Source organism: Manis pentadactyla, chromosome 4, assembly GCF_030020395.1.
Source record: "Manis pentadactyla isolate mManPen7 chromosome 4, mManPen7.hap1, whole genome shotgun sequence".
Lineage (NCBI taxonomy): Eukaryota > Metazoa > Chordata > Mammalia > Pholidota > Manidae > Manis > Manis pentadactyla.
Window position 1 is genome coordinate 172607611 of NC_080022.1, and position 26361 is coordinate 172633971.

General features: G+C 47.2%; 1 protein-coding gene across 8 annotated transcripts; it reads right to left on the reverse strand.

Annotated features, from left to right (window-relative positions):
• Positions 1 to 348: 348 nt before the first annotated feature.
• RUNDC3A (RUN domain containing 3A) lies at positions 349 to 9671 on the reverse strand. Of its 8 annotated transcripts, none has more exons than XR_008997400.1 (12): positions 9325 to 9668; positions 5602 to 5717; positions 5139 to 5275; positions 4883 to 4968; positions 3850 to 3939; positions 3671 to 3751; positions 3342 to 3507; positions 3063 to 3220; positions 2179 to 2316; positions 1960 to 2066; positions 1121 to 1548; positions 849 to 945 (listed from the first exon to the last, which is right to left on the reverse strand). XR_008997400.1 is itself a non-coding variant. In XM_036883191.2 (11 exons), the coding sequence occupies exons 1-11, from the start codon at positions 9429 to 9431 to the stop codon at positions 803 to 805; spliced, it is 1341 nt and encodes a 446-aa protein (XP_036739086.2). In that variant the 5' UTR covers positions 9432 to 9669; the 3' UTR covers positions 349 to 802. The 8 variants fall into 8 exon arrangements, 5 of the variants coding, with proteins under 5 accessions (XP_036739086.2, XP_036739087.2, XP_036739088.2 ...); XR_008997399.1 differs by having other exon boundaries at positions 5139 to 5287; XR_008997401.1 differs by having other exon boundaries at positions 5139 to 5272; positions 9325 to 9667.
• Between the last annotated feature and the right edge of the window lie 16690 nt (positions 9672 to 26361).

Below are 26361 nucleotides of genomic sequence, written 5' to 3' on the forward strand. Positions count from 1 at the left end.
AGTTGTTCAGGACAATGGAACAGAAATGGCCCTGCCAGGGCTTACCTCCCCCATTTGGCCTCTCAGGATGGTCAGTGTTTTCCCTGCCTTGGTTAAGCAAGTCATTAGAGTATTAGGTTGAAGGAGTGCTTATATGGCTTAGTCCTGCCCTGAGCAGACTGGTATTTAGGACACTTCACACAGAAGCTGCGCACTCCCTGAATTGTTCTGACTGGTCTGCTCCCGTGAGGTGCACGCTGATTCCATCTGGCCCAGCATCCCCTTGGTTATGGGCTTGGCACTGGCTTCAGTGCATTCTGCCCACTTCAGGATAGCCCTGTCCCAGCCCCCCCACAGACAAGGCTGCCCTCAGTCCTCTGGTTTTTATTTGCCTGATCCCCTCAGAGCCCCTGCCCTGGGGGCTGAGGAAGGGGTGACTCCAGGGAATACACAGGGACAGATCGGAGAGGTATGGGAGGTTGGGGGTGCTGAGGCTGGGCCACCAGCTCCTTAGGAGGGTGGGGCAGATGAGCAAAAGACAGTCCAGAAGGGCACCGGCCAGGCATCAGGGCTGTCAGAAGAATGGAACAAGCTTCCCCAAGGGCTGCCGGTAGCCTTGGTGCCCCTGCCTCCTGGCCCAACCTGCCCTTTGCAGCTCCCACCTCGGTGCAGGAAGCTAAACTGGTCAAGCAAAGGATGTCCTTCCACAGAGACCCCTGGCTGGATGGGCAGCGATCTCTGAAAAGGTGGCCTGGGTTGGGGAACTAAGGCGGGAGGTGTCTGTTCCCCTGGCAGGTGGGGCCGGCCCTGCCCACGCCGCTCCTCAGCTGGGACTTAGTGCCGGGCTGCCCTCGGGACTGTCGCTCACCAGGCACTCGTTGGATTTGAAGCTCGCCAGGGACTTGCAGCTGGGGATGGAGGCCAGGGAGCCGCAGAGGCCCAGCATGGAGGGCGTGGGGTCCTTCCCTGGGGAGAGAGGGCTAGTGAGGCCAGGCAACCAGTCTGCAAGTGTGTGTTTCCGTGGTGAGGGGAGTTGGGGGCGGTGAGCAGGCGCAGGAGTAAGGGGCAGCCCTCAGGTCACCCCCAGGAAACACCTCATTTCTGTAGCATTTGCTATTTTCAATTAGACTTTGAAAAGCACCTGCCCATGCCATGCACATTGCTTGGGACACTGGGTTGTGATCGTCAGTTTATGTCTCTTGTCTCCCCCTGAGGTTCATCCTCTGTCATTTATTAAACACGGTGAGCATTTGTTCCGTTCCAAGCACTGGGGATACAGAGAACGGATGAGACATGGTCCCTGCCCTCATGGAGCTCACAGTCTGGTGGGGAGACAGACACACGGACAATCACAAACACAGTGTGGTGGGGTCACACGTCCATAGTCTGCCTTGTCTCTAGGAAGATCTAAGGTCATCCAGTACAGTGTGGTTTTAGAAAAGAAGTCCAGGCACCAGAGAAGCTAGGGTGGGAAACCAAGGTGAAGCCAGGGGGAGGGCAACACAAAAGGCATGCATTGAAGTCCCGGACATTCGCCTGAAGGGAGCCACTAATTAGGCTCTGAGCTTCCTGGCAGCCAAAGAAAAGGGAAATAATGGTGAGGCAAGCATTCAGAGTGCATGAGACAAGAGCAAATTAGGTGAGGAATGCCCCAAGAATTTTTGAGCCTGTGAGGAGATCACAATACCAAAAAGCTATTGAGCCCTCACCACATACCAACACTGGTGATCCTTTCAATCAGCATCCCCACCAGATGAGGGCTCAGCAAGATGAAGTGAATGGCCAAGCTCTCAACCAGAGGAGGCGCAGCTAGGATTTGCACCAGGCTCTGCCCAGCACCCCAAACCAAGCTTTTAATTGCTGTTCTAAGCTCTCTGGAAGGGCTGAGTGGATGAGCGAATTTGCCAGGGCCTGACTACAGGCCCCAAGGCCTGACCTCCCTCCTTGGAGGGGTGCTAGGTGCTGGATTGGGGGGCTCACCAATGGGGCCCCAGGGCTCCTCATCCCGCTTGCCCTCTCCCAGGCGCTGGGAGTCCGAGCTCAGACTGGCTTCAGCTGACAGCGGCTCCGTGCTCATGAAACTGTGTCTGTGGCAGAGCAGAAAGCTGGTGTGGGGGCAGAGGCTCAGAGCCCCCCAGTGATCCTTGTTCCCCAGGAGGGACTAGCCCTTAGCCCCAATGAAGCCTGGCTGGAGCTTACCTCCGGTACAGCTTGGGGTTGTTGGCACCCTCCGCCCCATTAAGCGTTCCCAGTGATGGCCATTGGTTGACCAGGGGTGTGGTGAGCTCCTTGGAACCTTGGGCCAGGGAAGCATGGTCACCAGGGATCAGACCTGTCCTGGGATGGGGAGGGAGGGTCAGGCCTGTCTGGGAGAAGGAGCAGAAGTGTGGAAGGGGGGCTCAGCAAGGGGTGGGGGAGAGGTCATAAATGAAGCCTGGGGATAGAATATTGAAGAGCAATGGGGCAGATCCTGGGAGTCAGGGGAGGGTACTGGGGATCAGGGAGGACAAGGATTAATGTGCTCATGTTGGCGGTTGGAGGGAATGGGTGTTGGAGGAATCAGGGTGATGGGGGAGAATAGCGAGGGAATCCTGAATGGTAATGGGATATCTTGGGGATCATGCTGGGGGTTCATAGGGTAACAAAAAGGTTTAGGGGGAATTGTCAGGAATTGGTAGGGCTGATGAGGTCGTGGGTCACCGACTGATGACGGTCAGTGTGCAGATCAGAGGACCGTTGTGCAGGAGTCATGCAATCATGTTGAAGGTCGCCAAGTGACATTAGAGGTTCTTGTGAGTAATGTTGGGATCCCGGGAGTAATGTTCAATGGCCATTCTAGCTGATTTCGGGTAATTTAGGATGAAGTGAGGGTCCGTTTTTCTTTTAGGGGGGTTGGGGGTTCCCTGGATCTTATGTTGGGAATAATGTGAGGTCACTGGGGGATAAGTGGTTTGATGCCAGCGCCTGGTTGAGCTTGATGCCAGTATCAAAAAGGTCAATGGAGGCGATTCGGGGGTTCCCTGGGGTGACGTGGTCGGGGTGACTGGGGACGGGGTCAGGGCGGCGGCGGCGGTGGTGCTCACAGCTGCTCCTGCAGCTCCAGGATCACGCCTTCCAGCTCCCGCTTCTCGCGCTGGTTCTGCGCCGCCGCCTCCTCCAGTTGCAGCTGCAGCCGCCGGTTTTCCGCCTCTAGGTCCTTCAGCTGCGACTCACGCAGCCGCACCAACTCCTCCAGGTAGCCCTGCGGGGCGCCGGCTCAGCCCGGGAGGCCAGAGGAGGGCCCCGGCGGCCGCCACCGACCTCGGAGCACCCCCGCCGCCCAGTCCCGCCCCTCCTCCCCCCCCCCGCTGCGCCCCGCGCACCTTCTGCGCGTAGACGATGCGGAACTTTTGTTCCATCTTGTGCCACTTGCTATACCAGCTGTCCTCGTCGGTGACGAGCGGCAGATAGGGGTGTTCGGGCGAGTTGTCCTCGCTCGTGCTGCTCTCGGCGCTGTGCCGCTCCTCCTCGTCCGTCAGGTAGTCGTAGCTTGGGGGAAGGAGCAGTGGGCACCGGGCGGCCCTGCCCGCGGCGCGCCCCTGACTAGCCCCCGGGGGCAGCGGGACGTGCCTGCCCGCCGGCCGGACCCCCTCCCGCCATCCCCGCCCCCAGGTGAGTCTGCCGCTCCCACCAACACAATCAGGCAGCTCACCTCTGGGTGAATTTCAGGTAGGGCGTGTAGTCGATGACCACGGGGGTCTTCCCGTCCAGCACTTCGCCCTTTAGGCAGAAGCTGGGGACAGACGCACAGGTTTGGGGGTGGGTCTGAGGGTGTGAGAGTGCGGACATTGGCTGAGAACGCCCCACCGTCCCCCGCCCCGCATACTTTACCTGAAGTCTATGGCGCTCAGGCCGATCAGCATCCCGGTGAGGACCGTGGATTCCTCACGCAGCAGGATGGCTCCCGAGTCGTAGAACCTTCTGAGGAGGGACGGACTGATGGTGCGGCATCCTCCCAGGGAGGCCCCCCACCCAGGACTTCTCTTGTTGCTTAGTACAGCCTTTCCCTAGAGGAAGGGGGTGTCCCTTGCCTGCTCACCCCCAGGTGTGGATCTTGTTTCCCCTTCAGACTGGGGCTCCCTAGGGATAGCGCCTGTGTCTCCATCTATTAGCCTTTAGACCCTGTGTCCCCTAACAGACTCTCCTCCTCCTCTGAACTACCCTTTCCCCACAAGTACTGGGTTATCCAGATCCTGAACATTGGGGAACAAGTGCTAAGCATTAGTGCTTGGCATATGTTAGGTACTCAAAAATATGTTGATATGAATTCAGAAAGATGAGGACAGACTAGAAATAATATGCCGTAAAAACATTAGGTTGGGTATGACCACTGAGTGGGCGGGGATCATGTTCAGGACTGTGCTCAGCTTTGATCACACCATCCCCTCTGACACAGCCTGCCTGTGACATTGCCCCTGCGACCTACTCTGCACACTCACAGTGCAAGGATTGAAGCTCTGTATGCTGGGACTCTGCAGTTCATGGGTAGCAAGTACAGACTGCTGCCACTGTCTGGGGAGCAGTTAGGGCTGTATGTTAGAGGGCATGGAACAAGGCCAACAAAGAAGATTCACAGCTGAGGCTTGTCCAGAAATGCGTCTCAGGGTAGAGCTGTGCATGAGATGGGTGCTGAGGAGTGATGGGGAATAATGAATGTGACTTGGAAGAGATGGTGGTGGCGCTAAGTGTGTTCTGGCACTGCAGGCAGGGCTGACCTATGGACAATCTGAAAGAGGGAAACTAGCAGTGCATTCTGGGACTTGTAGTCCAGGTGCTGAAGGTTGCTGCCCGTACTTAAGGATCAAGTGAGTTTAGGAATGAACTTGCACAGTGGGACCCGTGGCCCCTGCTGAGAGGGTCTGACCTGGTGGTCCGGGTGTCCCGCAGAGCTGTGGTGATGTATTCTGACATTCGCTTCTCCATCAGTGCCACCCGGATCCATGCCCGGCCCTGGAAAGTGTGCTCACCTTTAATTGCTAATCTGAAGGACATCGCTGGGTCTGGAGCTCCTGTGGCCCTTCTCCCCAGTGCCCATCAGGCTGAGAACCAAGGAACAGGCAGTCCCCCATATCCAGAGCAGGGAGCAGCTGCCCTGGCCCTGCCCGTTGCAGGCTCCTCACCTTGGCTCGAGCTGTGCTGATGTTCTCCATGTTCTCAATGCTGCTGACACAGTTGTTGGGCACTTTACTGCAGGCCAGCCGGATATAGTCCCAGAAGCCCCGCTGCCCATCTGAGCTGAACCAGCTCACCGGACCTGCTGGGGCACAGGCTGAGCCAGGGCAGGGATGGGGCCATGTAATGTGGCACACACATGCATCAGTATAAGCAGCCACGCATGCACACAGTGCCTGCCCCAACTGCATGCCTGTTCGTAGGGCTTGTGAGCACCCACTGTGTTGTGCCTAGAAGACCTGCTCCCCTCCTGCCAGCTCTGTGCATGAGCTTCTGTGCATGGCCCAGAATTGGGACCAGGGTCAATGATGGGGTTCAAAAAGCCACAGAGTAGATCAGAGTGGGATGGCTGGAAGCTAAAGGCTGGGAGATACAAGGACTGGGCCATGGGGCACAGGAATCTGGACCCACCTTTGAAACGGTGGCTGAGGATCTGCTCTAAGATGGCTGCAAAATTCACAAACTCCTCGGATGAGTCATCGATGGGTTCCGCCGTGTACTTCTCTAGCAATGTTTTCACAGAGAACCTGGATGGTGGGCAGAAAGAAGGGGAAGGGGGGTGTCAGGTGAGAAGGGTAATGGTAGTGGAAGGATGTCGGGCAACATGAGGGAACAGAGGGCAGAAAAGGGGTCATGAAGAGCCCATGGTTGTGAGGAGAGGCAGAGCGAAAGAGGGTGGGAGTCAGGTGAGAAAGTATAGAGGCACTACAACGTAGGAGTGATAGGGCAGGTGGGAGACAGAAGAGGTGACAGCCAGAGAAAGGAAGCTTTGGGAGCAATATATGAGAGGGAATGGAACAACAGGCAGAAAGATGAGGCAGCCACAGGCTGTCCCAGAGCCCTTCATCCTTGAGTTACAGTTTCTATGTGTGTGTGTGGTGAGGGTCAGCTAAGATCTAGAAGCTGATTTAGGCCCCTATCCTGAGCTGTCTTCTGCTTTTACTGAAACACCTTTCAGTCCCTTTAGGATGGGGGGATCACCTGTGCCAGGGCATGTGAGTTGGCAAGGAACACATGGAGCGTGGGCATGCATGGGTGGCCAGGTGGACTCAGCACACAGATGCCTGCCTTCCCCCTTTTCTTTCTAAGCTTGGCTGCCCACACACCAGCTGCCCAGAACCAGGCAGTGCAGAGCTGGCCAGGGGGAGGTGCAGGGCGTAGGTCTGACACACACACTGAGTGGGAGGGGGCATTGGCAACAGATCTCTGGGAGGGGTTTTGGGGACCCAGACGCTTGGCTTCTCAGAGAGGAAGGGAGCCAAAAGAAGCCAGTGAGGCTGAGGGACTAGAGCTCAGCAGCCCCTGTCCTCCTCTCCAATCCTGCTTGAAGCTTCAGCTTCCTCTGCAGTCCCTACCCCTGCAATCTCCACCTGCCATTGCTGCAGTGGGGAGGGGCTGGGAAGAGGACAGGCTCCCAATATCCCATTTTTGCCTTTTTGTGGGAGGCAAGAGCAGGTGCGGGGTGTCCAGGGATGGGGGGCTGCTTGGTAATGTCCTTTTCCTCCTAAGCTTATCAAGCCCTGAAATGTGCCAAAGATAATACTTTGCATGTATTATCTCACCCATTCTTACAACAGCCCTGGGAGGGAGGTCCTCCTATCATTGCCATCATCCCTATTTTACAGGTAAAGTAACTGAGGGTCCAAGAGGTTGACAGCGTGTGAGGAGTCAAGTAGGTATGTTTGATTCCAAAGTTCTTGCTCTTTCTGCCACATTTTGTGGCCTCCTGATGACTGTCATGATTACCAAGGCCACAGCATCCCTTGCCTTCTTTGTTCTCTCTCCTCCACTCTGTAGGCTCCAGCCCTTGAGCACTGGCCTCTGAGGCTGTTAGGCCAATGGCACAGCTGAGCCATGGACCTCTCTCCCTTTCCTTTGGGCTTAGAGTTGGCCTGGCCTGAGATCACAGCCAGGTCAGCGTTGGGGTTGCACTAGGGGAGGCCTGGCGGACTCAAAGCCTGTTTCCTTATGATACCCATGTAGCCTTGAACAAGTCAGTCTCTCTGAGGCACAATTTCCCAGATGCAAGCAGCAATAATAGTACCTGCCTCACCGAATTTTGGTGAAATCCCAGGAAGGACTGGGAGAAGGTAAGTGTATATGGGCCATTGGGCAGGGGTGGTGTGGAGCTGGGCAGTTAATGGGAAGGTTGGCCCTGCCAGAAGGAGCCTGTGTTCGGGGCATTATCTGGACTTCATTACGCATCCCCCATGCCCACGATTTCTTCTGGTCATCTGGGTCAGACCGCAGTGGGGGCCTGGGGCTGGTTTCAGCGCGGCAGCCATCTGCCATGGTCCCCAGGGGTGCTGCGAAACTGGTCATCGTCCCCGGGAGCCCCATGTTGTGCTCCCTGCCAGTAGGTACAGTGGCTGCTGCGAGTTACCATGGAGACAGGGAGGCCAGACGGGCTCAGGGGAGTCCTCCGCCTGCTAAAGTGAACTGTTTTGGGAGCTGTAAGTGAACCATGTGACAGTGATGTGGGGGCAGAGGCCTGAGGGATTTCTGAGCTTTTGTCATGCCCCCAATCCCCCCCTAAGAGTCTAGCCCTCACACCCCAGCTCTAAACTCCTCCAATCCATCAGTATCTCTGCTTCTCCAGCTTAGGCTAAGAGGAGTTCACCCCTTCCCCACACATTCTAGAGATGCCAATGTCCTGGCAGTCAAAAAGTGGAGCCAGGAGATCAAGAGGGAGGAGAGGCCAGGAAGGGTGTTATCAGGACAGGGCTATTTTCATGGATTAGGCTAGGCTCTGGGCTAGACTCCTACACAATCATGTCTTTACCATTCTTTGGCATGGCTGTTAAATCTACAGTGGGGATGATGAGGCCCCCAAGGCCCTGAGTGGCTAGAAGACTCCCCCAGTGTCGCACAGCTAATAACTGATGAAGAGCTTGAACCAAGACCATCTGGCCCGAAAGACAGAAGTCTTTGACACCACACTGGCAGTGGGTGGTGGAGAGGGTGAGGCAATGGTCTGTGCTTTGGGCTGGACCATTGCTGCACTCGTTCCATCTATAATATTCCAGGCATTTTTAGAGGCCTGACGGGCACAGCACTGTGCTAGGCACTGGTGATATAAAGGTCTGAAACCTGCAGTATGGTTGGTGTACACCCAGGAACCTGGATAGAGCTGTAGGAGACAGGAGACGGGGCATCAGGTGGCACTGATTCCCAGGAGAAGGAGCAGGGCCAGGCTCAGGTGCAGGCAGGTGGGGCTGGTGAGGGAAAACAGCTGAGCCCTGCACTGGGAGCAGCCTGCCCTCAGAGAGGGTATGGGGTTTGGGGCGGTTGCAGGTGGAGGGAGACACAAATGCAGGTGGGAGTTGAAGAAGAGTGGCTGAGTAACTGGCCATTCCTGGCTTCAGGGTAGGGCAGGGAGGGTAAGTCACTGCAGGGCTAAGGTGGAAAGGTTCACTTGCTGGGCCCCAAGAAAGCAGATGAATCTTCCCAACACTGCAACAGCCCCACCATCAGGGACCAATGCCCTGCCCTGCGGATCTCCTCCCCTTGAACCCAGAACACCCAGGCTGCTTTGGCCCAGCCCTCAGTCCTTCCCCTGGCAGAGTAGTGTCCTTTACCCTTCACTGGCTGGATTCAGGGGCTTGGCCCACATGCCCAGTTGGCCCGCCACAGGCTGCAGCTGCCCAGAGATTGAGGAGAGCACTCTCTCTGCTCCAGGATTTGAGCATCCAAAGATTGCCCAGGAAAGCCCCACCCCAGAGAGGTGCCACGGTGGGAGTGAGGGGTGCATGCCCCTACCCCATCAGAACTCCTCTGCCCACCCCGCCACCCTGCCCCAGCAGGGGAGCCAGCCATCCACACCCCTCCCCCTCACACACAGTGTCACTTCCTGGTTCTCACAGGAAGCGGCAGTGCCAATTAAACACCCCTCATCCCCAGGCCCCAGGCTGGGCATGGGCCTGGCTTGGCCTAGAAGAGTAGGGGCCAGACCCCCAAGCCCCATCCGGGTCTGGGCCTGTCAGGTACAGTGGACACGTTCCTCCTTATCTGTGCTTCCTCCCTTTTCTCTGCGGCTGCGGTGCGTCCTCCGGCGGGCACGCTGGTCCAGGTTTCCGCAGCCCGCCCTGACGCCTCTCCCTGACCACCCCACCCCCGCCCGCCAGTGGCGCCCACCTGCACACGGTGATCAGGTTCCTACGCTCCACGGCCACATTGCGGGAAGACGCTTTCTTGGAGGACAGCCCCAGAGCCATGGTGGTCTGGACAAGGCCCGCTTCCATCCAGATGTGCGGCAACTCCTGCCGCTGTCAGCTGCCCTGCACCCGGCCCGGCGCCCCAGCCCCTGCTGGATCACCGCTGGGCCCTCTGCCCGCCGGGGCCCCTAGACCCCTCCAAGGCCATCCCACTGCCCCTGCGCCTGCTGCCCAGCCCCCCGGCTCCCTCCCCCGGCGGCGATTCCGAAGCAAAATGAGGCCGGTGAGGGAGCTCTCCGAGGTGCTGAGCCGGGGCCCTTCACCCCCTTCCCCTAGCCGTCCGCCCCCCTCGGCAGGTGACGTTAAGGCCCTCGGGCCCCGCCCCCTGCAGGCCGGGGACCAATCCGCAGAGGGTGCAGGATTGGGGGAGGGGAGAGGCCTGGGGCCCCAGGAAGGGAGGAGGGGCGTCCCCGGAAAAGGCAGCGACTGGAAGGAGGGAGAAGAGGCATCTGATCTGTTCACCTCTCCCACACTCAGGGTCCGGGACCCCTCGTTTCGCCTCTCTGAGCTCTGACGACTTTAGTCCCTTGCTTCTGACCTGTAACTGATGGTGTCTATCTCAGATTTCTCTCCCAGTTAGCAGCCTGGGGCCTGGAGGTCCTCACCTCCTGTACCCTCATCCAGACGCGCGCTCCACCCATTCAGTATTGGCATTCCCAGCCAGACTAGGACCAGGTCTGCGTCCAGAGAGTGCAGGTGGCCCGACGCTGCTGACCCAGGAGGCCAAGGGCAGTCAGAGACTGCGTATTTGTCTCTCTGCTCCCGGACTTGACTTGTCTGCACCAGTCTGGTGGAGTCTACCGCTCCTAGGGTGGGGGTTGGGAATCCAGAATACGCCTTAGGAAGTGAGGAGTGAGCTGGCAGCTGGGAGCATGGGCTCTGTGGAGCGGTAGTGCTGGTGCCCGCAGTGGTGCCAAAGCAACTGGAGAGATGAAGCCAAGGCATTGCTTCCCCACAGCCCTACCCCCTTAAGACAGGGACCATAGGTGTAGTCAGAGTAGGGTGAGGGCCTCCGGAGGGGGCAGGGCGGGATATTTGCAGTCAGAGCAATGTAACTACATGCAAGGAAACCCCCCTACTAAAACTCTATGTTAAACATTGAGCTCTAGAATCATTCTTCAGTGAGATCAGTTAATGTTCCCCAGATAAAGAAGAGTAGCACATGTTTTATTATGCTAATCATTTGTAACTATGTGTAAGATTCACTTTAGCATACTAAAAGGCCCAGGCCTATGTGCTGTCTTTCCTCCTTCAGATCTGACAACGTGATTTTACAAACTGAGCAACTAAGCATGCAGACCCAGCTGTAGACGGCATGGTAAAAGGCAGGAACAATTCCATCTTAAAGATAAGATTGCATTTTAACGCCCAGGAAGTTGAAGAGGCAAGATTCTTGAGCAAGTTGACAATACCTCGGCCCACCTTGGGGGCTGGGCAAGCAGCCTTTTGATGTGCTCCCAGACCAAGGCGCCGGTGTCCCAGAGAGAAATCAAGGCAGGAAATTCCTTACAGTTACGTTAATTTTTAATAATCAGGGACCACTTAACAAGTCCCCACCCCTAAGTTTTTTCATGTTCTCGAAAAATCCTCAACTGCCTACAAATCCCCCTAGACAACACACCACTACGGACTCTCTTGTCCCCTCCTGGCGTGAGCCGGGAGCTCTGTCCTTTCACTTTATTTCTAAATAAAAGCCTGTACCTTGCTCTCCTACCTTGACTGTTTGTGAAGCTCATTCTTCAGCTCCTCGAACAAGAACCCCGGCATCACCCTCATATCACTCCTGGGACGACTGGCTGGAGGGTTAACCTCTTGGCTGCCAACATAGCTGCATGGTGCCATCACGTCTTTTTGAAGACAGGAGAGCCCCCAAAAGCTGATTGCACTTTTACAGGAAGGTGGGGGAAATGGAGGTACAGTCTGGCTTCCACGCCATCCTTTGCCTCCCCATTACTCTATCCATTCCTGCTCCCACTTGCTCCTTTCAAGCTATTCTCTTTTACCCACTGAAATCCTCAGCTCCCACAGAAAGACTTTCTGTGTTGATTAAAGGAGGTCTTCCCAATTTCTCCATCTGACCTCAGGGATGTCCATCACAGGGCTCAGCTCAGATCTATTCACTAACTCTGCCCACCTACAAGATCTGCTCAACTCTGCTAGGGGGTAGTCAGTGTCTCCACATTGATTCAGATGTGCATCCATATCTGAATATGACCATTTGTTACACAAAGGAGGAAGAGATGAAAGACATACAGAAGTTCCCAACACTGCTCTGACTCCCTGCAGGTTGGGGAGAGGTCCTGACTCCCAGCACCAATCTCTCTCAGTCAGCCTCAGCCTCAGTTCTTGGCTTCTGGGATCTCAGACTTGGTCTCTTCAGTCACTCCTCTGCCTTTTCCCTCATCTTACTTCTAGAAGCCCCTCTTATCCTCCTGCTTCCAGACCCATAATAATCATGATGTTCTTTTGTTTTCTGATTGCAAGAGATATCATATGCACAAAAGAGCACTCAGAAACATATGTGCAGTTTAAAGTTACAAAGCAAACACTTTGTCACACCCTCAAAGACCAAGCAACAGACCATTATCAACACCCCGGGATCTCCCCCATGCTTTTCTCAGATCTCGTCTTCAACCATACCCCCAAGAGATAATTATTATCCTGACTTTTGCAAAAATCATTTCTTTGCTTTTCTTCATAGTTTATAATCTACATGTCCATCAATAAAAAATATATAGTTTAATGTCCGTGTTTAAACTTTGTAGAAGTGGAGTCATACAGTATGCATTCAGTTGTGATTTGCTTCTTTCAATATCATGTTAGGGAGATTCATTGTCCTTGTGTATTATCCCAGAGCATGTCAATACCACAATTTATCTATTCAACCATTGAGGATGACTTTGTGTACCAGGGCCTAGTCAGAAAAGTAGAAACCACATTATGTATTGCAACTAGAAGGGATCTAATCTAGAGGACTGGTTTCACCGGAGTTGGAAGAGCAAAAAGAGAAAGAACACTGAGACAGTGTGGACCTGGTAACTAAAGGAAGCAGCAAGAGCTGAGAAAAACAAAATGAAAGAGGTGTGCTTCCTATACTCTAGGAGCCCAGAGGTGGTGCCCTGCAGAGTTGGGACGTTGACAGGCAGAGCCACCAGCAGCCTGACGCTTATTCCTCAGAGGAGCCACTACAAAGCCGATTCTTGGAATGCGGAAAGAAGCTGAAGACTGGAGTCAGCTTTCAATGATAGCGTGACTCTGAACAAAACCAAAAAATTGGGGAGATAGTCCCTTCCCCTCCTGCCTTCCCACTAGTGCCTCCTATTAGCAGAACCTAACAGAAAGCCAAGTAGTAATGAAGTGTGAGAAACAAGTTTGCAGAGTCCCAGGCCTACCCAGCATCAGAGACCAGAGACACACACACAGCGGATTTTGAGCAGAACGGCAAGAAATAAGTAACTGGCCTCTTCCTGCTCAGCATTCACATACCACCTCTCTATACATATTTGAACAGTAACAACATCATGCCTTTGCCTAACAACATGCAAGTGTCCTCCACACAGATGCTCTGGCCTCTTCCCCCAGAAGTGAAGATGCAAAATCCCTACAGTAACAGTATCCATCTCTGGGTGATAACTAATACCTCTCCTAGTTCAGTCACATTTCCTCTAGAGGATTCTGTAACCTGAAGACTAAGTTATAAAGCTCACTACCAACAACGGTCCTCATACAAAATAATAAAGGAAACGAAGAAGAGGAAATTAATACATAGAATATATAATACAAAACAAGCAAAAAAGAAAATACCTATAGCTTTTATAATCCTTATATTCAGAAGTTGGTCTTCATAACTTTCCTCTTCCATTACTCATTTTGTTTTCTCTCTGCCCTCAGCTAGCACCTCAGTTGGCTTGTTTGTTCATATGTGTTACCCAGATCAGGTGACCAAAGCTTCATTCTTGAAGAATCTAAATCCTCAGGATTGAGTTGTAATTTTTCTTTAACTTTCACTATTAGATCTGGAAGAAGGAAGGGGCTTACCAGAGAACCCCAAGGGGTCCAGGCATAGTCCTCCCTATGTTCACCAGGTGGCTGCAACCCAATTTCCCCTTGGTATTTGGGACTAATCACCCCAAAGGGTAACCTCCCTTTTTGTTCTGAGCCTTGGTGAGAATCTTAATTTCCAGTTTAGTGGAGCCATTGTTGTATCTAGTGAAGGGATTCCTCCCCTGGTGTAGTAAATGCTGCCAATGCCTCTCTCAGATTCCCTCAGGTCTAGGCACATGGGATGAACTTGCAACTGCCAGAAAAACTGCAACTCTTTCTCCGAGAGCTCTCTTTGGCCACTGAGCCTGTGATACTAACACTGGGCAGGCTGAACGTTCTGGGGAATTATACTTTCATCCATAGCAACCCTCAGGCAATAACCAATGGGGATTGGTGGGTAAGCACCCGAGCTCCTTCAGCCCTCCCGCGGGGTGGTCCTGAGGCTCATTACTAACTCCCTGAGTTCTCCAGCAGGATTAAGCTCCAGTTGTCCACACTGTCAACTTGCTTGGTGACACACCTTTTATTAGTCTCCTTTCCTTCCCTGTGTTACTTTCCCACTCACTTCCTGGTGGATCCAAGCATTATTTCTCAAATAAATTTGCCTTTAAATCCTTGACTTGTGTTCTACTTCTACCAAAAAAAAAAATGCAATTCGTTTCTGAGGGGGTCCTAGGAAGCAGATCCCCAGGAAAGGACTCTGAAATTGGATCACTCACCATCCAGATGGCAATAAGAATTTCGTTGTTGGGGTAAATTCGGTGTTGGCATCCACTGGAGAGCTGCACCACAGCGATTACTAAAACTCTCACAGTGGTGAATACGGGAAAGGAGCCTGTGCCTCTCTCTAGTATGTGAGCTATAGAGGGAAATGGTAATTCTAAGGATTGTAGAGTCGGTCAGTTGTTGTTAAGTGCAATCCAAGTGCTAAAAGAAAAAATTGACACTCACATCAACCAATCATCAACTCACAGGGTACAGTATAAAAGTCAGAAGGCTTCTATAGCAGCATTTAGAGGAACTCTCATCTGCATCCTGTGCAGGACAGACTGTGTTGAAAATCAGTCCCGTACTCTGATTATGAGAGTGGTAGAATTATATATTTAAAGATCCAGCAAGTCCACACCCTGATAGAGAAGGAGTAGGACCCTGAGAATTGGTATGGCATTATCTGCTCTGGAACTCCCAGATTTTCCAGAACCCTTGGGGCCTCCTCTCCTTGTCTGGATATCATGCAAAGTGCTACCTGAGGCAGATGCCTCACAGGATGATACTTGCCCTCTTCAAGATCTGAACCTGACTCCCTCCATGATTCTAGGCCAATAACTATGGTCAAGCCTCATCATGTACCAAGTGGTGAAGTACTATCCCAGCTGTAGGGAGAAAGGAATTATTCACCAAAAGAGCTGCAGGATGTGGCTAATGTGCAGCAGCAGAAATTGGGAGATCATGCTTAGGGATGGATCATGAGGGTGCTGGGCTGGGGTCAGGGGGTGGAATATAAATAAAAATGGATAATGAAGGGTTCATTCATCTGAGATACTCAACCATGATGAGGATTTAACATTTCTAAGGCTTGGCAAGAACATCTGGAGCCAGGTGAATATGCTACTGGAATAGATCTTCGAAGTTTAGGAAAAACTATGCCTTATAGCAAATAAAGTGGAGATACTGGAACTTCCTTAGCAGAGTACCAGGGAAGGGGTCAAAAGATTCTGAGCAGTGGGCACATCAGAATGAAATTGTTATTATATATGACCAGAGAACCCTCCAGCCTATTGTGTTCCTCCCTTCAATAAAGTGATAAGAAATGTGCTAGCTGGTGGAGGGCCACTGGCACCATTTGCTACTCAGTAGTGGCTCTCCTCTGCAGGCCAAAGTTGATAGGTAGTGGAAGTTGCTATGGAACTGGGCTTCCTACGGTCAGTGTATGACGAGAGTCCAGAACAGAGATAACAGCACTTAGTCATCAGCATCAAGGTGGACATAATGGGTAGAAGGACTGAAATGGTAATCTGGGACCTACTGTAATGGCCAGTAGACCATGGTATTCCTAGGTAGGTGGACAGTCAATGAGAGTATGTCTTGACTTACGTAGGCAAAAATGAGCAACAACGAATGAGAGTAGATGCTGAAAAAGCATTCGACAAAATTCAACATCCATTCATGATAAAAACTCTCAACAAAATGGGTATAGAGGGCAAGTACCTCAACATAATAAAGGCCATATATATATGACAAACCCACAGCCAACATCATACTTAACAGAGAGAAGCTGAAAGCTTTTCCCCTAAGATAGGGAACAAGACAAGGATACCCACTTTCCCCACTGTTATTCAACATAGTACTGGAGGTCCCATCCACGGCAGTCAGACAACACAAAGAAATACAAGGAATCCAGATTGGTAAAGAAGAAGTCAAACTGTCACTATTTGCAGATGACATGATATTGTACATTAAAAACCCTAAAGACTCCACTCCAAAACTACTAAAACAAATATTTGAATTCAGCAAAGTTGCAGGATACAAAATTAATACACAGAAATCTGTTGCTTTCCTATACACTAACAATGAACTAGCAGAAAGAGAAATCAGGAAAAAAATTCCATTCACAATTGCATCAAAAAGAATAAAATACCTAGGAATAAACCTAACCAAGGAAGTGAAAGACCTAGACCCTGAAAACTACAAGACACTCTTAAGAGAAATAAAAGAGGACACTAACAAATGGAAATTCATCCCATGCTCTTGGCTAGGAAGAATTAATATTGTCAAAATGGCCATCCTGCCTAAAGCAATCTACAGATTCAATGCAATCCTTATAAAAATACCAACAACATTCTTCAACGAACTGGAACAAATAGTTTTAAAATTCATACGGAACCATAAAAGACCCCAAATAGCCAAAGCAATCCTGAGAAGGAAGAATAAAGCAGGTGGTATCTCGCTTCTCAACTCCAAACTCTACTACAAAGCCACAGTAATCAAGACAATTTGGTACTGGCACAAGAACAGACCCAAAGACCAGTGGAACAGAATAGAGAGTCCAGATATTAACCCAAACATATATGGTCAATTAATATATGATAAAGGAGTCATGGACATACAATGGGGAAATGACAGCCTCTTCAACAGCTGGTGCTGGCAAAACTGGACAACTACATGTAAGAGAATGAAACTGGATCATTGCCTAACCCCATACACAAAAGTAAATTCAAAATGGATCAAAGACCTGAATGTAAGTCATGAAACCATAAAACTCTTAGGAAAAAACATAGGCAAAAATCTCATGGACATAAACATGAGTGACTTCTTCATATTTCCCCAGGCAAGGGAAACAAAAGCAAAAATGAACAAGTGGGACTATATCAAGCTAAAAAGCTTCTGTACAGCAAAGGACACCATCAATAGAACAAAAAGGTATCCTACAGTATGGGAGAATATATTCATAAATGCCAGATCTGATAAAGGGTTGACATCCAAAATATATAAAGAGCTCACGCACCTCAATAAACAAAAAGCAAATAATCCAATTAAAAAATGGGCAGACGAGCTGAATAGACACTTCTTCAAAGAAGAAATTCAGATGGCCAACAGACACATGAAAAGATGCTTCACATCGCTTGTCATCAGAGAAATGCAAATTAAAACCACAATGAGATATCACCTCACACCAGTAAGGACCACCATCATTGAAAAGACAAACAAAACAAATGTTGGGTTGGTTGTGGAGAAAGGGGAACCCTCCTACACTGCTGGTGGGAATGTAAATTAGTTCAACCATTGTGGAAAGCAGTATGGAGGTTCCTCAAAATGCTCAAAATAGAAATACCATTTGACCCAGGAATTCCACTTCTAGGAATTTACCCTAAGAATGCAGCGCTCCAGTTTGAAAAAGACAGATGCACCCCTATGTTTATTGCTGCACTATTTACAATAGCCAAGATATGGAAGCAACCTAAATGTCCATCAGTAGATGAATGGATAAAGATGTGGTACATATACACAATGGAATATTACTCAGCCATAAGAAGAAAACAGATCCTACCATTTGCAACAACATGGATGGAGCTAGAGGGTATTATGCTCAGTGAAGTAAGCCAGGCGGAGAAAGACAAGTACCAAATGATTTCACTCATGTGTGGAATATAAGAACAAAGGAAAACTGAAGGAACAAAACAGCAGCAGACTCACGGAACCCAAGAATGGACTAACAGTTACCAAAGGGAAAGGGACTGGGGAGGATGGGTGGGAAGGGAGGGACAAGGAGGGAAAAGGGGCACTATGATTAGCACACATAATGTAAGGGGTGGGGGGCAAGGGGAGGGTGTACAACACAGAGAAGACAAGTAGTGATTCTACATCATCTTACTATGCTGATGGACAGTGACTGTAATGGGGTATGTGGTGGAGACTTGATGATGGGGAGAGTCTAGTAACCATAATGTTGCTCATGTAATTGTAAATTAATGATACCAAAATAAAAAATAAAAATAAAAATAAAAAAAAGAATGAATGAGAAGAAGGCTGGTGTTAGCCGCTGCAAAGGAAATTCCTGATCCCTCACCCAGGTTCCAAAGCCAACCAATTTTTTGGCTGCAGAACCCATTGATTGAAGGGGAGGTCAGTTCCCCTCAGGAAAAATCTCACAGCGCCACAGGAAGTTTATATCATAGTTAGTATCTGACTCCTCCCCCAAAGGTACTTAACAGCAGTAACAGAGCAACTGAACACTGGGGAAAGGGAAACACTCAGATCCCTAAGGGCTTTTGGATGCAGGATCAGAGCTGACACTGACCCTAAGGGGATCAAAACGCTATTAAGGACTCAGGTTAGAGTGGGGCAGACGGAGCCAGGAGATAGAAGGGAACTGGGAAAATCCCTCTCACAGCAGGTCCAGTAGGTCCACAGATTCACCTGTTGGTTATTTCCCTGGTCCCTGAACCCATAGTTAGAAGACTAGATGTCCTTAACAGCTGGCAGAGCCCTCATATTTGTTTCCTGAAGTAAGAGCCACTAGAGTGGGAAAAGTGAAGTGGAAACTGCCCCCTACTCCTGCCATGATAGTAAATCAGAAGCAATACCCCATTTCAGGGGGAGTGACAGCAATTATAGGCGTCCACAAATGATGCAGGAGTGGTGGTCCCGTTATATCTCCATTTAACTCATCAGTCTGGCCCCTGCCCAAACCAGATGAATCATTGTTTTATAGTGCCATTTTACCTTAAAGTCTCTAATTCACCTGGAGTAAATTTTGTGTATAGTGTGAGGTGTGGGTCCAGTTTCATTTTGATCCAGCACCATTTTTTTAAGTACTTTCTCCTGTGCTTTACAGTGACTTCTCTCTTAAATCAGGCATCCTTACATGTGTGGGTCTGTTCTCAGCTCTGTATTCTGCTTCGGTGGGCTTTTGTCTATCCTTGCACCGAATTGTAATGTATTAATTATCGAAACTTTATAAGTTATTATTCTGTATAAGTTATAAGAATTATGACTTATTCTTCTTCAAGAGTGTCTTGTTTTTTCTTGGCCTCTTGCGTTTCCATAATAATTTTAGAATTAGCTTGGCAAGTGCAACAAAAACAAATTAACCTCACTAGGGTTTATATTGGAATTGTGATTGCATTGAATCCATAGCTTAATTTGGATAGAATTGACATCTTTATAATCCTGAGTGTTCCAATCTTTGGATATAGTGTATCTCTCTTTTTATTTAGTTTTTCCTTAAAATTTGTCAATAAAATTTTATAACTTCCTCCAAAGAAGTCTTATACATATTTTGTTGGATTTATCCTAGGTTATTCACATGTTTTGTGTTATTTTTTAAAAGGTACCTTGTTAAGATTTTATTTTCTAATGCTGGTAGTGCAGATAAACAATTTTTATTGTATTAAAAAATATATAATACAATTTACCATTGAAACCATTTTAAGTGTATAATTCAGTGGCATTAAGTACATTCACAGCGTTGTACAACCATCACCATCATCTGTTTCCAAAACATGTTCATCGCCCTTCATCATAACTACTATGACCATTTGTGTACAGGTGTCTGAGTGCCTGTTTGCAATTCTTTTTAATTGCCATGTCATACGGTAATTCTATGTTTAACTTTTTGAGGAACAGACACACTGTTTCCACAGCGGCTGAACCATTTTACATTCCCACCAGTAATGTATGAGGGTTCCTATTTCTCCAAGACCTCACCAACACTTGATATTTTCTATTTTTTGTAACAGCCATCCTCGTAAGTGTGAAGTTGTATCTCGTTATGGTTTTGGTTTGCATTTCCCTGATGACTAGTGATATTTTCTTGCTACACAGTTAGGTCATTTACAGATAACAGGTTTTTGTTTCTTCCTCACCAAATAACAAGCATCCTTATCCTGTTTCTGACCTTGGAAGGAAAGATTTCAATATTAAGTGTAATGTTTGCTGTAGGTTTTTTATAGATATTTTATCAGGTTATAGAAATTTCCCTTTTATTCTTAGTTTGCTCAAAGTGTTAATCATTAATGGATGACAAGTTGTATTAAATGCTTTTTCTGTTTCTAAGATGAATATATGGTTTTTATTCTTTACTCATGTTCATGTAGAGGATTATATTAATTGATTTTTTGTCATGTTATCAAACTCCATTTCTGGGATAAGCTAGTTTGGTCATGTTGTATTATCTTTTTAATATATTACTGGTTTCAGTTTGCCAATGTTTTATTTATTTAGGATTTTTGGATTTATTTTCATGCATGATATTGACTTGACTTGTTATTTTCCTTCCTTTTATTGTCCACACCAGGTTTTGGTATTAAAATCACGCTGTTAAACTAGTTAAGATGTGCTGCTCCCTTTTCTATACTTTGTGAATGTTTGGAAGTGTTTGCTTCTTGAATATGTGATTGAATTTAATGATGCTGCTGTCTGGTCATGCAACTTGCTTTATAGGAATATCTTGACCACTGATTCAATTTCTTTAATAGCTGTAGACTATCCAGGTAGTCTATTTACTCTTTCTTTATTTCTAGGTTTTTATTTTGACTTTGTCAATTTGTTTCTCTATTTTTAAAAAATCAACGTTATTGAAGAATAACTTACCTACAAGAAATGCACCCATGCTAATCGTGCAGGTTAATGAGTTTTGACAAATGCTTACTTTGACAAATGTTTGTTTATTTTTATTGATGAGATGTATACCCACAATCAAGATGTGGGACAGTTCCATCCCCAAAAAGTTTCTTTTGCCCCTTCCCAGTCAATCCCCTGCCCCACTCCTGACCCCAGGGAGTCATTTATCTACCTTCTGTCATTGTACTCTAGTATTTTTTAGGATTTCATAAAAATAAAATTATATAGGAGATACTATTTTGTGTCTAGCTTCTTTCATTAAGGTTAACATTTTGGAAATTCATTCATGTTGTTGCAAGTATCATTAATTCATTCATGTTATTGTTGTCTGGTATTCCATTGTATGGATATAACACAATTTACTTGTCCATTCACTTGTCGATGGATATTGGGATTGTTTCAATTCTTTTCACTATTTTGACTAAAGCTATAAATGGTATAAACTCTTGTGTAATCAAGTATTTTCATTTCTCTTGGATAAATAACTAAAAGTTGAATAGCTGGATCATATGGTAAATATATATTTAACTTTATAGGAAACTTCCAGAGTCGTTGTACCATTTTACATCCCTACCATCAATGTATGAGGGGTCCAATTACTTCATATATTCCCCCAAACTCATATTTTTATTTGTTTTAATTTTAGCTGTTCCAATGGGTAGGTGGTTGTACCTCAGCATGCTTCTTCTTTACTGAAGTATAATTTACGTACAGCAAAATGTTTTAAGCATGCCATTCAACAATTTAATAGATACATGCACTCATGTATCCCACATACCAGGTAAGACACAGACCATTTCTATCACCCCCAGGAAGTCAATCCCCACCATCACAGAAGCAATCACTGACCTGATTTCCAGAACCATAGATCAGTTTCGTCTATTCTAGAACTTTATGTAAATAGAATCATACAATACATACTCTTTGACACTGGCTTTTCTCATTCAGAATAACATTTTTGAGATCCATCGATGTTATAGCATGTATAAGTAGTTTATTTTTATTGATGAGATGTATACCACAGTTTATCTATTCATTCTCTCATTACACATTTGAGCTTTTCCCAGTTTGGGCTATTATGAAGAAAACTTCCACAAAAATTCTCATTCAAGGTTTTTGTGACATATATTTCATTTTTCTTGGATAAATATCTAGGAGTGAATGAATAAATCATAGGATAAGTATATGATTAACTTTTTAAGAAATTGCCAAGTCATTCTCCAAAGTGGTTGTACCATTTGTGCAATGTACAAATGTGAAAGGTTCCCTATGCTCCATCTCCTATCCAACACTTGGTATCATCAATGTCTTTACATTTAAGCCATTTAGTGGGGATATAGTGGTATCTCATTATGGATCTAATTTGCTCTTCTCCAATGACTAACAATGTTGAGCTTTTTCATGAGTTTATTAGCCATTTGTATATTTTCTTTTGTGAAGTATCAGCTAAAGTCTTGCATTTTTTTGTTGAGTTGTTTGTCTTTTTTGTTATTGAGTTGCAGGATTTCTTTACGTATTCTAGATACAAGTCTTTTGTCAGATTTATGTGTGGCAAACATTTTCTCCCAGACTGTGACTTGCTGTAAGGATCAAAGTACTGAATTTTGTTGTTTTCCAAAATGCTGGACTTTGTTCTCACAGACAACTAGTTAAGTTACTCATGATAAACTTAATTTACTTGAGGCTAATTTTTAAGGTGTTAGGGAAGGTCTAAATTTCCCTTTACTCTAAAGTAAGATAGCCCTACTACTAAAGTGTTACCTTTCTGGGGTCTCTACTCTGAGACAAAGATTCTCTACTTTGGCACATCCTAGTCTTCTGTAAGCTCTGGGAATTCTTCAGCTTACTCATGCTGCTGACTCTTAGATGCATGGAGTTTCACCCTCACGTGCATGTTTTAGTGTTTAACAATAGTCTCAAGGACACTCTGATGCATATTTCTGGAGTTCTTTCTCTACATAGCTCCTTTTTCTTTAATACTCTACTTTGCAAATTCCAGGTGTCACAGCCTCCCCAAACTCTGATTTCTCATCTCAATCTGGCAAACCCACTGCTTTGGGACACTCTACAGAGTGCCTTCATGCAGAAGCCGTCATGAGGCTCGCTTTGTTCCCCTTCTCCTGGAGATTTCAGCCCTGCACTGCCTAAAACCTGTATCTTAAACTATTGTTTCATATATTTTGTCTATTTTTCTAGCAAGACAGGTCAGGCCCTGGAACTCGATTGTGATGAGATAGAATTCCCTTAAATTTCTTCTTGAGTTGATTTGCTCAGTCATCATTTTCTAGGACTTTGTCCATTTTATTGAAAATTGTAGATTTTTTGGCATAAAATAAATTCATCTATAATATCCTCTTATCTTTTTAATGCCCTTAAAACTGGTAGTGAAGTTCATCTTGTCATTTCTGATATTTGCAGTATGTGATTTTTAAATGACAAATCACACTAAAGATTTTTAAAATTTTAGTAATCTTCTTAAAGAACTGTCTTTATTGATTCCCTCTATTGCTGTTTTATTTTGTGTTTTATGTATATTTTTTCCTCTTATTTTTCTTCTTTGTACTTTTAAGGGACTCATTTTGTTCTTCCATTAAATTATAGAAATGGGTTCATAGATTATCCATTATAAATTTATTTCCAAATATATGCATTTAAGACTATAAATTCTTCTCTGAGTATCATTTTAGCCATATCCCACAAATATTTCTTTATTCAGTTCAAAACATCTTATAATTTCTATTATGGTTTCTGCTTTAGCACATTAGTATAGATTGATGTTTTATAGATAAATATACATATGTAGTGTATATGTGTGTGTGTATGTGTGTGTATAGATATATATATCTATACACACACACACACAGAGAGAGATTGAAATTTACTGCTTTATTGTCAAGGAATCAGTTTACTCCATTGTGGGGGCTGGTTAGGAAGCTGGAAATCCGCAGGGCAGGTACTGACAATTCAGTCCACAGGTAGAATTTCTTCTTCCTCAGGGAACCTTAGTTTTGTTCTTTAGGCTTTTCAGTTGATTGGATGAGAACCATCCAGAATATCCTTTACTTAAAGTCAGCAGATTATAGGTGTTAATCACGTGTACAAATTCCTTCACAGCAACACCTCCGTTAGTGTCTGAGTGACTGGGCACTGCAGACCAGCCAAGCTGGCACAGAGAACTAAGCATCATACCGCTGCACACGAAAAAGATCCCAAAGGCTCATTTTCCTCCCACTATATCAAGGGTACATACTATCGATGTAGCTTAGGACTTATGACGCTGCCCAGGCTCACTGGCCAAGGTAGTGTTTGTCAGGCTGTTCCACCATAAAATGATTCCCCCTCCACTGCTTTCCAAATTGTAACGTTTTGAAAGGAGTTACTATGTGCAGCCTGCACTTACAGTGGGGACTTACGCTCCCTGTCCTTGAGGATAGACTATCAATATATATTATTTGGAATTCTTCTACATGGGAGATTTGTCTTTTCTCTTCCATTTATTAATTTACTCAATCATTAACATATATCAATATAATCTAGTACTAGTTTATTTTGTTGCTCAAATTGCTCTAGCTTTGGTCACTGGGAATTGCAGGGTATATATTTCCCATTTCTTACCTTTATGTCTCAGCATGCATATTCAACAAACACTGAGTGCCTACTTGTGCCATGCCTTGTGCTAATCATATAAGACCTATATGTAGTTTGGTATATAAGGGGAGGGAATGAAGAGGAAGAATGAAACTAGAGATTAAATAGAGGTTTGAACACTGGCATTTGAACATTCGGAAGGAGTGACAGGCTCCGATTTGGCCTTCAGAAAGGTCATCATTGCAAGGAAGCCGATGGATGGCACCCTGGTGATTGGCTAGATAAGGAAGAAGTTCTGCAGTCACTCCCAGGTTTCTGGCTTGAGCAATGAGTGGGCTGGGGTGTCCCTGGCTCAGATAGGGCACCTTGGAAGAAGGCCAAGTTATGAGAGTGTGCAGAGTGGAAGGAGAAGATAGCTCAGGAAAGACGAACTTTGGGGAGCACTGACATGGGGGAGGTGATAGGAAGAAGAAGAGCCAACCAAAATGATAGAGAAGAAACCATCAAAGAGATAGGAGGGGAACTGAGGACAGATATTTCCAAGAAGGGAGAGGCTGTGCATGTCAAATACTACAGAGAAACCCAGCTGGGGAGCTGAGGAGTGTCCTTTAGATTTGGCAGCTAATAGGTTATTAGTGGAAAGGGGAGATACGAGGGAAGCCGGGCTGTCGTGGGCAGAGGGAAGGAGAGGGGAGGCAGAGGGGAGTGCTGCTAGTCACTGAGTTGAGCTGTGAGGGGGAGAGCAACAGAGCAATCGCTGCCGGGTCAAGAGAAGACTGGTTATTTTACCTTAACAGGATAGGCTTGAGCCCATTGAGGGTTGCCAGGAAGGAGCGAGCAGGAGACAGGGGAAGCCTGGAGGAGGACCGGAAGTGGTGTGCACTGTTGGGGTGGGGTAAGGAGTGGCACTGACCAGCCTGGGCCCCCTGGAGGACAGGGGGTGTCAGTACAGACCAGTTCACAGGGGTTAGGGGAGGAGAGGTTATTTATTACATTCTTCGAAGTCCAAGGGCCTTTTGATGGAGAGAAATCCTATTTGGTTTCATGTCCAATTTAGCAACCTTCTGAATCTACTGAATAATTGATATTGCTTTAAACAATCAGCGCAAGTAAAAGCTATTCACCCAAGTAAAAGTTGACATTTAGGAATTTGACAAATTAAATTACTCCAAACATTTTAAACATGAATTACCAAAACACTGACAACAAAATAGGTAATGTCTAATATAGTGTTTTCTATGGGCCAGTCACTGTTTGACGTGCCTCACACGTATACCTTCATATTCTCATGACCCCACCAGGAGGAAGGTACTATTATTATCACCTGATTCTTATTTTGAAATGATTTGTCCAAGGTCACAGAGTTGGTAAGTGTTAGAATTGGCATTTAAACCAAAATCCCAATAATCTCTACTACAATTACACACTGTAATGAAAACAATGGCTGGTTTTTCTGCACATTTTAAACACCTTGAACAACTGGCAAAATATACACAAATAAAATACCCACAAAATATACATAAATAAAATTATTTCCAAATGTATCACGTCTGTTTACTGGGTAAACTGAGGCTTCTTTGCAGTGGTTATTTTGCAATGATCTAAACTCTGTCTTTAAAGTACGAAACAAGGAGAGGAAACTTAAAAGCACCATGTAGAGGCATCTCTCATGTCCTTGTTCATTTTTGCCTTCGTTTTCTGCCCCTCTGGGCACAAGGATGGATGATTGTCCTGCAGAGACCTGTCCATGATCAGAAGCATGATTTGACCCTCTGGACATCCTGTCTGTGTTGTCCCACTACTTTGCACACCTAGCCTATTTCAGGCTAGCCTAATTATCCTCGTCTTTCTGATGCTCAAACTTTGCCTGCCTGGCAGAAAATGCTTGGTGCTGCCCCTCAGCATCCTTGGGAGTTTTATTGCTACCCCAGGACATGGAAACCACTGCCATCCTGGGAATCTTATTTCCCTTGAGTGGGCAACTTCTTAGAGAGCACAGCCTTGGTGCTGGGCCACGTTTGGGCTGAGTGATGTCCTTCCACAGCACAGTCCCAGGTGTGAAGGACTGCTGGCAGGTGAGGCAGAGAGATGAAGTATACATTACAGGTCCTGGCAGTCCTTCTTGGTGTCTGCCTTCTGGGCCCCCCTGTCTGAGATGGAGAGGGGATGGCAGGATCCACCAAACTGTAAACCCATTCAGCAC